This window comes from Pseudomassariella vexata, assembly GCF_002105095.1.
Source record: "Pseudomassariella vexata strain CBS 129021 chromosome Unknown BCR38scaffold_7, whole genome shotgun sequence".
Classification (NCBI taxonomy): Eukaryota; Fungi; Ascomycota; class Sordariomycetes; order Amphisphaeriales; family Pseudomassariaceae; genus Pseudomassariella; species Pseudomassariella vexata.
The window spans coordinates 1,658,087-1,670,143 of record NW_024467962.1 but is presented as its reverse complement, the minus strand read 5'-3'; the positions used below and the strand labels follow the sequence as shown (position 1 = coordinate 1,670,143).

Genomic DNA, 12,057 nt, shown 5'->3' with positions numbered 1-12,057 from the left:
TAGACCACTGGGAGAAGAGATGGCTCTCCGGGGCAGCACAACACGACCGCCAGCGACGCGCTATCGCCGACGAGCGGGAGGGCCCCTCGATGCGAATGCCGAAACAGGGCAAGTACTCAGACCTAAACCGACCGGAGGCGTCTACCCTATGCCAGATCAGGACCGGGAAAATAGGACTATCAGCTTTCTTATTTAAGATATCAGTGAAGGAGAGATGGATATATAAGGGACAGGACTCCCAGGCATTTCATAGATAGACAGTCTCTACTTCAGTGATCAATCTAAGCATCAATCTAACCCATTGGTGAGGCAAACTGCCTTAACGACTCTATTCCCGATTACCCTACTTGAATACTTCAGTTACCCCAAAGCACTATACTCCATACGTCAAACCCCGATATTATTGCTTGAGGACTCCGCAGCAGGACTTACTTACTAGCACAAACCCTTACAGACTCTTTAGTGGTTTACGCAGCTAGACTATTAGAGGTTTCGTTACACCTTACCCCGTTACATTCCTCCCCTATAGGTTCGTCTCTGTCCCCAGAGACAGTCGAACCTATATAAAATAAAGGGTAAGGCAAAGTTCTTCCTCTAATCGTAGCAGCGGTGTCTTTCGAGAAAAAAAATTTGGAGAGGGAGGGGGGGTTTGATAGTCTGATCAGACGACTTGTGTCCGAATCTTGTGTCCGAATCCTGTGTCCTACGCACCACAGTCTTCCTCTCGTAGCCTTGTCATCCGACTGAAGTATTCTCTCCTCCCCAGGAATCTCTCTCCTCTTTCCTCCCCAGGACTCTCTCGATTCTGCCTGGCTGTCCGGTATCTTCCTCGTCCTCTTTAGTAGCTTCCGAATCTTCTTCCTTGACAAGCTCCTCCGAGAAGTGTAGTCTACTTCCAGACCGAATAGTAGGACTGTCTGACCGCTCATATCAATCCTCTTAGCAGCGGTAGTCCTCTGATCGACGGTAGCCTCGTCCGTGGCGGTAGTCCTCTTATCGACGGTAGCCTCGTCCACAGCGGTGGTCCTCTTAGTATCAGCAGTCTCGTTCCTCTTCGTCTGATCAGACGGCTGCAAAAACGGTTCAACTGTCGTGCTGTCCAAATCTTCGACTATCGACCTAGTGAGGATCTTGGTAACTACAAGGTCGGCTGATCGGACGTCAGGACTAAGGGCTGTGTTCGTCTTCGCTGTCTCTGGCTGTACTAGTCCTGGCGTCTGTAATCGATTATCCTGTACTGGCGGCGGCTGAGAGGAGCTCTGAATCTGGAGAGTGCTCGTATCATTCTTCGTAATACCAAAGTCTCGTCTAAGATAATAGGCCGCAAGCCGCTGGAATTGAGGATCAAGGTTGTTCGACATGACCCAGTCGCACACCTCTCGTAGGATAGAATTGCCCTCCTGCGTCGCCTTTCTCTCGATATAAAAAAAATATTAAATACGCCGTAGGTGTTAACCCTCGGTACCTCTACAAGTACTCCCTTAAGGGGCTATAGATGATATAGCGGGCCCTTAAGCCGCGTCGGGCGGTTATACAGGTAAACTTGTAGCCAAACGACTACTAAACCTCCTGTCCCTCCCTAAGTCTGTGCTACAACCCCTGCCTGAACTACCGATAAGTGTGGTAATGTGGCACTTAAATTCGTCCTCAGGGGTGGGATGCTGCTGATGTGCAGAAGATGCTCGACTATTTTTTGTCGCGACAAGTCGTAGTATCTGCTAATTGGGGTTCTCGTCGAGCGTATACATCTCAACCATACGCTCAAGTGGATAGACCGTAACGTGGTCTAGACGCTCGCATGAATCGCGGCGAGAGGGCGTGCTGCGCGCCTTCTATCGTGAGGGGACGGGTTCGCCGACGAGCGTTATAGCATATTAAATATATCGCGTCTCTAATGTCCCACTCGGTCTCTATACTAATATTGAATAAAATTAGGATGCTGATCTAGCTTTCTGCGATCTCAATATGCCGCGCACTTACGTTCCTCGAGAACTAGCCTAGGATTTGGTAAGGATAATATCGAGGACTAGTATCAACCCGAGGTATCATATTGTCTTACTGGCGGTGACCTTAAAATTTGGACGATAGTTACTTTCCTAATCCAAAGAACCAGGATTTATAGCCGTACACCTGTGCTGATTTAAGCCTGATTATAGCTTCGGAGCAACAGGATCAATTAATCAAGTTATGCTCTTAAACAACCCTATCGCTAAAAGGAAGGTGGCTCCGAGGAGGGCAGTATTTAACGTGCAATGTGGACAAGACGCGACACGCGAGGTCGTCTCGATATACGTAGCATAACTGAGCCGACCGCATCTGCCTCCCAGAGCGCCCGCAGGCCTCAGTCTTCCAGTGACGTGACAACAGCAAGAGAATGTAGTTGGTCATGCCATTGCCAAGAATGTGGTTCCCCTAGAGAGCATCGCGCATCCACGCTTTCATATGAATGTGGAGGTTCTGACCTCTGAACTTGACTGAGACGACAGCCAACTCCAAAGCCAGTTGAGTTGACAGCGCGAGGGGTAGCAAGACATGGTCGCTCACAGAGCTGGAAACATCACTCATCAAGAATGGGGACGGGCTAGGATGTGCAGTACATTCCAACATTGTTATAGTTATGCCATGCCAAAGGTCCCGATGCAATCGGCAAATGGTATCTCTCGACGTATCATAGAAACACATACCCAATCCTAATAAAGATTAACCACTTGCTTGTAAACCTCTATGCTCCTCTTCGATACCCCAGTGACGTTGACATTGCCGATATCACACCAATTGTTGACGGGCTGCGCTATTGTTAGCCATGCTGTACTGAAATACAGACATAGGAACGGCGGGTAAACCTACCAAGCAGCTCAAGTACTTGTACCATTCACGGCTGTTTTGATTGAGCACGAATCTCTTTGTATAAAAATTGTTCAGAAGAAGGATAAAGACGACGATAATGGTGATGAGAAATGCGGCACGGACGAGCCACCAAGCCCACCACAGACCCTTTCGGCCTTTAAAAAAGCCAACAGGGTTCCGGAGGAAAGGTGGGAATGCAACACTGGTGATGCCTCCGTTGTTGACACTGGAATAAGAAGCGGCAAAGTGATCCTCGCCGATCTTTTCCCGCAGCGCATTTGGTGAGTGAAGCACGCAGATACCCAAGCACAACCCCATGAGGAAACCGCCGATGTGGGAGAAATTGTCCAGGCCGGGAAGTAGTCCCAGCACGAACGATATTACCACTTCAATCAAGATGAACATGAGCTCCCTCACCGGGCTGCGCCTCTCTTTCCACGAGTACAGTAGATCGAGCAGCGTCAAGGCGATGATGCCGAACAGGCCACCGGATGCCCCCGTCGATGAGATGCCTTCAGCTGCATAGTTGCCACCCATGACAAACCCAAAGATACCAGCGCTCATGTACACAAGGAAAAAGCGGATGGACCCAATGGCCCTTTCGATTTCCTTACCCAGCGTAAGCTGCAGGAGCAGGTTGAAGCCGATGTGGATGATTCCAGCATGCATGAAAATGGGCACAATGAAGCGCCACCACTGATTCGGTGCGGCGTTTGGGCGACTGGAGTTGGTGGTGGCGCCAAACCCGCACAACTCAGCTAGAGTGCATTGATTCGAGGCATCCGTCCCGTCGGACGAAGTCGTGTTGGCGCAGGCGAAGGAGAGCTGGGTGGTCAGGTTAGAGATGCCCTGGATGTCGTGCATGCAGAGAACATATCTCGAGCCCATGTTGATGAGGACCTGCGAAGACGGACCGATCATGGGGTTGAAGGTAGGTGAGGTCTGGATTGGCGACCCCGTCAACTGCGCCGCCTTGACCAGCTCACCGACAAAAACGGCCAGCTGGACGACGGAGAAGAAATAGACGATCAGCGGTATCCTCCTCTTGCCTGCACCGAGCATTCCTAGTTCGCCATACTGTAGCCTGCGCCGTCCCCGCGAGCGACCCTGCTGGGGACCATGCTCCGGGGCGTCGTATACATGATCTGCTGAGTCGAGGGGTATTCCTGCCGTGCCTATCTTGTTGCCGTTGCTGTCTTGGTGCCGCAGCGGGATGTCGTCTCCTACGGGCGACACGTTGCCGGGGGCGGGACTATGGTACCTCGTGTCCTGGGCAAAGCTTTGTTGACTATGCTGCTGCGAGTGCATTGGGTAAACGTGGTCATCAAAGTCGGTATCGAAGGGGGACACGATCGGAGCTGCAGTAGCGGGCGTCGTTGCGCCTAGCCGGTCCGGCCGTTGAGGCGGCTCCGACGCGTACGATGGGGGATAGGAGGGGGCGGCTGCTTGATGTGACGATGTTGGGTCGTAAGCACCATAGTAGGGCCGTGACGAAGATGCGTCGTTGTAGTAGTCGTTGGCTGCCATATTAAGCTGGTCTGGCTAGACTCTTCTGGCGCTGCTGCAGAGAGCGGCTTTGGGGTGTATATCAAGGGAGGATTGTGGCAGCCAACCCGTCTATTGACGAGACAATCTCCAGGCGCAGCCAGTCGGATGTTTTGATCGCTGGGCTGGGGTGATAGAGCCGTGTCTGGGGTGGTTACGCAAAAGCAGTGTGCCGACCGATTTCAGTTATATATGGTAATTTGCCCCAAGAAAACAAAAGAGAGAGGATGTCGTTGTAGATACAATCCAACGGAGCAAACAAGGACGAGCGAAGGTGTAGGCGGCCTGATTAGATCAAAAAATATTGCAGCAGTTTGTGAAGGAAGAACATTTGTTGGCTGTTGAAAGGAGCGAGACAAGGCTTCTAATGCCAAGGACGAGGTCGGCTGGCAAGCCTGGTAAGACTGGGTACCCTTAAGCATAAATGGAGACGGCAGGTTCCTAATTTTAGCAGGATTTTGGAGCCAGCCTCACAGCCTTCGCTAGCTCGAAAGCTCTTGTCATCACCGACAAAATCTCAACCAACTGAGAAGGGGAAGAGACAGCAATTTGTGGCGTTCACAAATCCATGTGGCTTGCTACGGATTGCACCTGACGACAATGTTGGGGTGGGGTGCCTCAACTGCTAGCCCTAGAGTCATAGCTCGGGAGTCGCAAGTTAAATTAGTGACGAGGCACGCGGAGAGGAAGCGAGGATGGGGGTGGTGCAATGTGCCAATGACTTTCATCATGACAATACCAATCTTCAAATTTTTCACAGATCCCTACAGGCTGAACGTTGCTGCATCATACTCGTATATTTGAAGCCACAGTGGGTTTTATTTTTGACGTTGGACCCAACTTCACCACTCGCATGCGAGCAACAAAGCCCCTCCAGCCTCAGTGTTTACGTTTCAGCAGCAACTCAAACTTTGACAGCTGTCCATCACCTAGCAGATTGTTCATCCCATTTTCCACCAAAGAGTAGTTTAAAACTCCAAACCCTCTCCGGGTAATTCGTTACGTTGTTTCTTTTGACAAATCTCTGCTGGATTCACCGACCTCGTCAGTCGATGTGTAAAGGGTTCTTCTACGGAGCTTATTACTCCTTCCTCCGCATAGGTAACACCAGAGCCGCAATGAGTGTATTGTGGGCAGGCCTCAGCTTTGATTGCGTGTGCGTATTTCGTAATTTGGGCAATGCCACTGCAGGGCAAAGAAGCGCACGCACATCACGTCCCGACCGCAAATCTGCTCCTCTTTCTCAATTGCTTCCCGTATCGGAAGAAATCTTACAGAAACGGCGTCATAGCCACCGTGAGGGACGCCAGCAAGTAGTTCCCCCATTAATAATGTGTGATACATCCGAAGACCGAAAGAGGGAATGCGGCTGATTGTGGGGCAGTGTCGAGTCAGCGGGGAATATCCTTCCGCACGAGATGCAACCTGGAGGGGGGAGCAGAAACTGAGAACTTGCTTACCTGCAAATGCAGGTTGTGCAAAAGAATTTGTTGCCGATGCCGCATATATCAGGTAGGCGTCCACTAAAAAGACATTCTTATAAACGTTGTCTGGGATCAGTCCGTTGGCCAGCTTACCAACTAAAACATGTGAGCATTTTCATTCCAGGCGCGGTCATGGGACAACTTACCAAAGATGAATATGGATGTACAAACCAACAGAGTTCTGTATCAGGCATCAATACCAACATCAGGACACAAGATTGCCTCAAGGCCCAACTTACCCCATGCCAAAAACGGCAGACCCGAGAACAGACACAATCCCGTGCACCCAAGGGTAAGCACTCCAGACGAACCAGAAGATTGCGGCAGGGATAAGTAAAGCGCCGAAGATAGCAGGCACCAAGCGGAATTCCAGCTTGGAGACGCCTCCATCCAGTTCCAGCACCCTGTTGTAGGCACAATGCCAGATAGGATCCGTTACTGGTGCAAAAATCATGCCACAGAATACTTCTATGAATGCCAATCCCGTCTGCCAGAGGTGGAGCCATACTTGTACCCAAAGATAAGCCCAAAGGCCCCAAAGAGCATACACAGTTTACCGAGGAGAATGGCAGAGAATTTGCTCAGCAACAGGTACATTGGCTCAAATATCAATAGCTGGAATGGCCAGAGCAGCGAGTAGCTGGCCATCTTGGCAACTGATTTGTGCATTTTCTCCAATGTTACCTACCATCGTTGTTCGCCTGTCTCCTTCCCCAGTGCTTGGGCCTTTGCTCACAGCCTGATTGGGTCTTTTGAGCAAGTCAGCCTGTCTGCCTGAAATGTCTAGTTGCGGTGCAAACACCCAAGATACGTCTCGGGGGCCAGCACGATAATTAGGACAAAACATATGATAGACCATATGGGTAGGAACTGTATCCTACTGTCAACATTCGGAGCCGGAAAAGACGAGGATGAGGAATGCTCACGTAACAAGTCCACCGCCAGTCTCTGTTGGAATTAATAAAGCCTCCCAGCAATAGCCCGAGACTAGGACCTATATCCATTAAGTGTCTAAACCCAGGCTTGTATCGGATATGATGCACAATGGGCTACTAGTATCTAGGAGTGTTATACTAACGATTAGTATAAGGATAGATACTAGGACAAAATTAGCGGTAGGACGGGCGTATTACTATTAGAGAAAATTAGCCGGGCCGAACTACTAAAGATTTTCTATAGGTTATACTACTAGGGACTAGTAGCTTCGGAGGGGGAAATAACTATAAGATTAAGGAATATAGGGCTATAGTGTAACGGGGTAAGGCCGGACATCAGGGAAATAGGTTACGGGGCTAGGAGAAAGTTTATTTTCTCTTCTTTAAGAGGCACAGAGGCAGAGTAGGACACGAGTCCTCCATCTTCACGCATCATCATCCTCATCTTCATATCATCATCTCCTTCTTATCTATATCTTCACCTTCGCTTTTCAGTCAGTTATTTAGTTATTTTAGTTATTCAGCTTATCTTTACGTTCGAGATCCTATTATCACGATACGAGTCTCAGAGGCACATCCGACCAACTCGCGCACCAGACGTATAAGAGCTTCACTCTTATAACCAGTACCACGATCTTCGTCTGATAAGACCACCAGATGGGATCTGTTGGTACTGGAGCCGTCTGTTCAGTGTGTTAGGTGGTAGGTATATCCTATTGACCGCCTGACCCCGTTTCAATGGTGATCAGAGGGAGGCTTCACGGCACTGAATCTCTCGCTCAGCGGACTATACTCTTCAGGATCTCTCGTCGGATCGCAATTATTGAAGACAACCGATCAGTCGCGAAGAGGGAATGATGGAGACCCCCAAATGCTTCTGCTAAGGACACGGAAGACACGGAAGCCTCGGACATAGAGTTAAGACCGACAAACTCGGAAGGGCGGGGCTCCAAAGTTTCTGGCTACGAATCGACGATAAGGACAGCGAATGTGGGAATTCGAAGAGGAAGTACAGGCTTCCGAGACTGCCGAAGCCACGACGGCCTTATCAACAGGATATGGATAGGGACTTGGCACACAGCTCGGCACACAGCTCTTGAACTCTTATTCAGAAGATAAGATACAGAGAGATAAGAGAGCACAGAGCACAGCATCAAGGAGAGACAGACATACGACAATCGGCATCGACAAGAAGGACAAGAGTATCAAGGGCATCGACAAGAAGATCAAGAGCATCAAGAGTATCGACAAGAAGAACAACGGCACAGGACCGAGAGCATTACAGAAGACAGAGAGACTCGGATACAGAGATGCGATAGACGATATGAGACTCAGATACAGAGATACGACTAGTACGACAGGACCCATAGGAGAATAGTTCCTACGAAGGAACAGTTTTCCAGAGCCGAGAGAGAGACCGTACGGCGAGAAGCACGGAATCTATTATTCGCCTAGGACTGATCAGACTACTCTCGTCAAGACCGCCGAGAATCCGATCAAAATGGCTCAAGCTTTTGCTATACAATATATGATCCCCGATGTAGCGCAATACCCAAACCTCCGCTTTGACGGCGATAACGTACCCGACTGGATTGAGCAGGTCGATCGGATCTTTGAGAGAGCTCGACTCAGTGATGCTCAAAAGATTGCCGAAATCCAGTACTGGACTAAGGACAGGACGCATCAGAAAAGAGTGGAGTACGCTATCGATCAACTTGACAGCTGGAGTGCCGCGGTAACGGCTCTGAAAAGTACCTTCGTAATCGGAGACCCTAGACAACTACGAAGTGCATACCAGCGCCTCAAAGACCTCGAGAACCAGCCTCCACTATCGAATCCGTCGAAGATCTATACGTACTGTCTTGATCATGAGATCCTCGTTAGTGAGACGAAGGGTACTACTCGAGTCCCAAGCGACCTTGACTGCACTCGAGGTCTATTCGAGAGGATCCACGGCCACAGCCTTGAAGACATCATAAGCAAAGCTGATATGACGTACGAAGAGATCTTCAAGATGGAGTACTCTCAAGCCCAGAAGTTAGTCCGAGGATGGGCGAAGACTAAGGTCGATCTGGAAAACCACAACAAGCGAGCCAAGAGATATTTTCCGTCTGATTAGGGCAAGAAAGGACAAGAGGAAAGCCAGCCAGATGTGACTGCTCTCACGGAGAGGCTCAGAGCCTTGGAGATACGGTTATACCAAGTAGGTCCGTCTGATCGGAGACACCAGATGGAAGACATAAGGACTGCGTACCGGCCACAGCAGCTATGGGGCTGTCAGCCACTCGTACAGCAGGTCGTACACCAGGCCCAAGGAAATACGGTCAGGACTCAAGACAGCCCTCGTCAAGATATCCCTCGTCAAGACATCTCTCGTCAAGACATCTCTCGTCAAGGACAACTGTACGATTACGAGACCAGACAACACCGTCCGTATCCGAATCGATGGGGCACGACAACCAGGAAATGTGTCTTCTGTACTATGCCTGGCCATCTTGTCTCACAGCGCGGTATACTTGAAGATTTGAATCGCGACGGCTTTCTCCGATGGGACCCAATGGACAGAGCCTACTTCCTCGGAGGAGACTACAAAGACAGACTGCGATTCAGGTACCGACATATATCGAGAGGTCGGCTGGTGTAGTTGGTCACTTCGCTGGTAGATAAGTCCCGATTTGAGCCTCGCCCACTTGGGTCGGTGACGAGTCGCGGGTTCGAATCCCGCAGCTGACACACAAGGGGGTTTAGTCAACCCTTACGGCGCGCTGCCCACCTTGTTGACTTCGCCTACCTAGCGATAATAGGGAGATTGGTGCAGTTTAGGATTACGAGCATCCTAGCCAGTCGATGTCGAATATCACGTGTGTCCAATCGAGTAGTCAGCAGTGCGTAAGATTGTATATAAATGAGGTGTGTTCTTGTCTGTCTGTCTTCTTGTCAGGGTACGGCCTGGACCGAAGGCGATAGTACAGAGTGAAGGGGAGAAATAGGCGTGTCCCCCTGGTGGTCACCTGGTGTTCACTGGTGGTCACTTGGTGATGGCAGGTAGGGGTATCCACAGTCGTTTATTGATCTCTCCCCTCTCTATCTTCCTCCGTCTCGACTCCTTACTTATAGCCAGCCGAGGTTCTCTGTTGGATTCTGGATGTTTGCTTCCGCATGTCTGTGTTCCTTCGACTTCGGCCAACATCTTGGATAGCGGCTCTTTATCTGCAACCAAGCGATTCCCTATCCGCTGCAAACGGCTTCAACAGCTCTCATTCGCCACAAGCGGCTCTCTAGCCGCCACAAACGGCCTCCCGGCTCCTCATTCGCCACAAACGACTTCCTTCCTGGTGGAAGCCGGCCCGCCTCGGATGACACTTGTGGCTCTGACACTTCTGTTCTCGCGAACTCCCGTTGCTCTGCCTTTTATAGATGCTTTAGAACATGTCGGTAACTTTGGTGTTACTTTTGAGAAGAGGGGTTCCTTTCGCCTTCTGAACTTCAAGTGACAATAGTCTTCTCTAGTGCCATATTATTTCTGAACCTAGGAACCAGGTGCCCTATCTGACACAAAGTGCTCTCTACCTTACCACTATCTCGAGGTATTTACTTCTATATCTTGGGAAGAGAGAGAAATTAGGCGCTACAGAGGTTTTACTGGGGATACCGATTCATATTCTGGACCACCAGCGACTGAGGCCGAACAGGATTTTATTTTCAGTTATAGAATTTCAATTTGACGGGACCAGTTCAACATAACCTGAACAATGTTACTGTGAAGGCCATACTACCCGGGCTGCTGAAGGTGATATTGACCTGTGCGCGTATCCCCATGTTTTGGATCCCACTGAGGCTTGATACACTTCAGTGACATATCTTGTTTGTCCCCTGCCTGTAAATATTGGTAAACCTAAGTTATAAATCGTGGTTGAATATTGGGGGTTAAAAAGGCCATTCAGGTGAGTCAGCGATGACGTAAGCCTAGCCACTCGCCCGAAGCTCTGGATACAACCGTCATTTTTATCGAGTACTCCTGATGAAATTCAAGATCGTATTTCAAAGAAGTGTATATAGCTGCAAGAAAAAATTCGATTTCAAGAGCGTGGGTCACTTTATTTAGTATCTACTAGTTTACTTAGTAAGGGAAGGAGTAATCCTGTAACGAGGCAGAGGCACATAGGTACGAATCAAGGTTGCATATCAGTGCATCTCTATTGTTGAATACTAAACTAGGGAAGAAAGAGAAGGAAAGGGTTACAAGTATGTCTGGCCGTTCTCCTATTATAAGGGGAACGCGCTCGTCCAGACCAGGGCAGGCCATGTCAGGATGTCCCTGCTTATCGTCCATGTGTCAGTCGTCACAAATCCTAGAAGGAAGGGGGTAATTGTCAGATAGGACACCTGGTTCCTAGGTTCAGAAATAATATGGCACTAGAGAAGACTATTGTCACTTGAAGTTCAGAAGGCGAAAGGAACCCCTCTTCTCAAAAGTAACACCAAAGTTACCGACATGTTCTAAAGCATCTATAAAAGGCAGAGCAACGGGAGTTCGCGAGAACAGAAGTGTCAGAGCCACAAGTGTCATCCGAGGCGGGCCGGCTTCCACCAGGAAGGAAGTCGTTTGTGGCGAATGAGGAGCCGGGAGGCCGTTTGTGGCGGCTAGAGAGCCGCTTGTGGCGAATGAGAGCTGTTGAAGCCGTTTGCAGCGGATAGGGAATCGCTTGGTTGCAGATAAAGAGCCGCTATCCAAGATGTTGGCCGAAGTCGAAGGAACACAGACATGCGGAAGCAAACATCCAGAATCCAACAGAGAACCTCGGCTGGCTATAAGTAAGGAGTCGAGACGGAGGAAGATAGAGAGGGGAGAGATCAATAAACGACTGTGGATACCCCTACCTGCCATCACCAAGTGACCACCAGTGAACACCAGGTGACCACCAGGGGGACACGCCTATTTCTCCCCTTCACTCTGTACTATCGACTTCGGTCCAGGCCGTACCCTGACAAGAAGACAGACAGACAAGAACACACCTCATTTATATACAATCTTACGCACTGCTGACTACTCGATTGGACACACGTGATATTCGACACTTTGTGCTCAGGATGTTCCTATATTTAAAAACCATGAGTCCGATCCTCGGCATCAAGCCCAGGCCGGAAGCCAGGGACAGCTGCAGGCTGGAGGGGCAACCCCGAGAGCCTGGGCCACCGTGCAACTTAGCTCGCGAGTTTCATGACCCCGCGTCCGACGCGGAGCT

At 49.9% G+C, this 12,057-nt stretch overlaps 4 protein-coding genes and 1 non-coding gene across 5 annotated transcripts; 2 read left to right on the top strand and 3 right to left on the bottom strand.

The window, feature by feature from the left end:
• Positions 1–523: 523 nt before the first annotated feature.
• On the bottom strand, positions 524–1,361 carry BCR38DRAFT_485412 (uncharacterized protein; the record flags this gene model as incomplete). Its single annotated transcript, XM_040863883.1, has 2 exons — positions 524–559; positions 708–1,361. The coding sequence occupies 2 exons, from the start codon at positions 1,359–1,361 to the stop codon at positions 524–526; spliced, it is 690 nt and encodes a 229-aa protein (XP_040715688.1).
• Positions 1,362–2,570: 1,209 nt separating this feature from the next.
• Positions 2,571–4,474, bottom strand: BCR38DRAFT_210851 (uncharacterized protein). Its single transcript, XM_040854156.1, has 2 exons — positions 2,848–4,474; positions 2,571–2,786 (listed from the first exon to the last, which is right to left on the bottom strand). Exons 1-2 carry the CDS (start codon positions 4,372–4,374, stop codon positions 2,691–2,693), a joined length of 1,623 nt encoding a protein of 540 aa, XP_040715687.1. The 5' UTR covers positions 4,375–4,474; the 3' UTR covers positions 2,571–2,690.
• Positions 4,475–5,717: 1,243 nt separating this feature from the next.
• Positions 5,718–6,524, bottom strand: BCR38DRAFT_485410 (uncharacterized protein; the record flags this gene model as incomplete). Its single annotated transcript, XM_040863882.1, has 5 exons — positions 5,718–5,761; positions 5,853–5,972; positions 6,023–6,057; positions 6,116–6,383; positions 6,434–6,524. The coding sequence occupies 5 exons, from the start codon at positions 6,522–6,524 to the stop codon at positions 5,718–5,720; spliced, it is 558 nt and encodes a 185-aa protein (XP_040715686.1).
• Positions 6,525–8,139: 1,615 nt separating this feature from the next.
• Positions 8,140–9,004, top strand: BCR38DRAFT_210884 (uncharacterized protein). The gene is made up of 2 exons (XM_040854157.1): positions 8,140–8,351; positions 8,412–9,004. The coding sequence occupies exons 1-2, from the start codon at positions 8,313–8,315 to the stop codon at positions 8,928–8,930; spliced, it is 558 nt and encodes a 185-aa protein (XP_040715685.1). The 5' UTR covers positions 8,140–8,312; the 3' UTR covers positions 8,931–9,004.
• A 437-nt stretch (positions 9,005–9,441) lies between these two features.
• BCR38DRAFT_t187 lies at positions 9,442–9,544 on the top strand. Its single transcript has one exon. It is a non-coding gene; the product is annotated as a tRNA-Thr (tRNA).
• Positions 9,545–12,057: the final 2,513 nt, after the last annotated feature.

Coding starts and splice junctions, on each gene's coding strand:
- BCR38DRAFT_210851 (XM_040854156.1), bottom strand. CDS start 4,374: ATGGCAGCCAACGACTACTACAACGACGCATCTTCGTCACGGCCCTAC. Junction 2,787..2,847: donor ACAAGTACTTGAGCTGCTTG/GTAGGTTTACCC, acceptor ACAATAGCGCAG/CCCGTCAACAATTGGTGTGA.
- BCR38DRAFT_210884 (XM_040854157.1), top strand. CDS start 8,313: ATGGCTCAAGCTTTTGCTATACAATATATGATCCCCGAT. Junction 8,352..8,411: donor TACAATATATGATCCCCGAT/GTAGCGCAATAC, acceptor TGGATTGAGCAG/GTCGATCGGATCTTTGAGAG.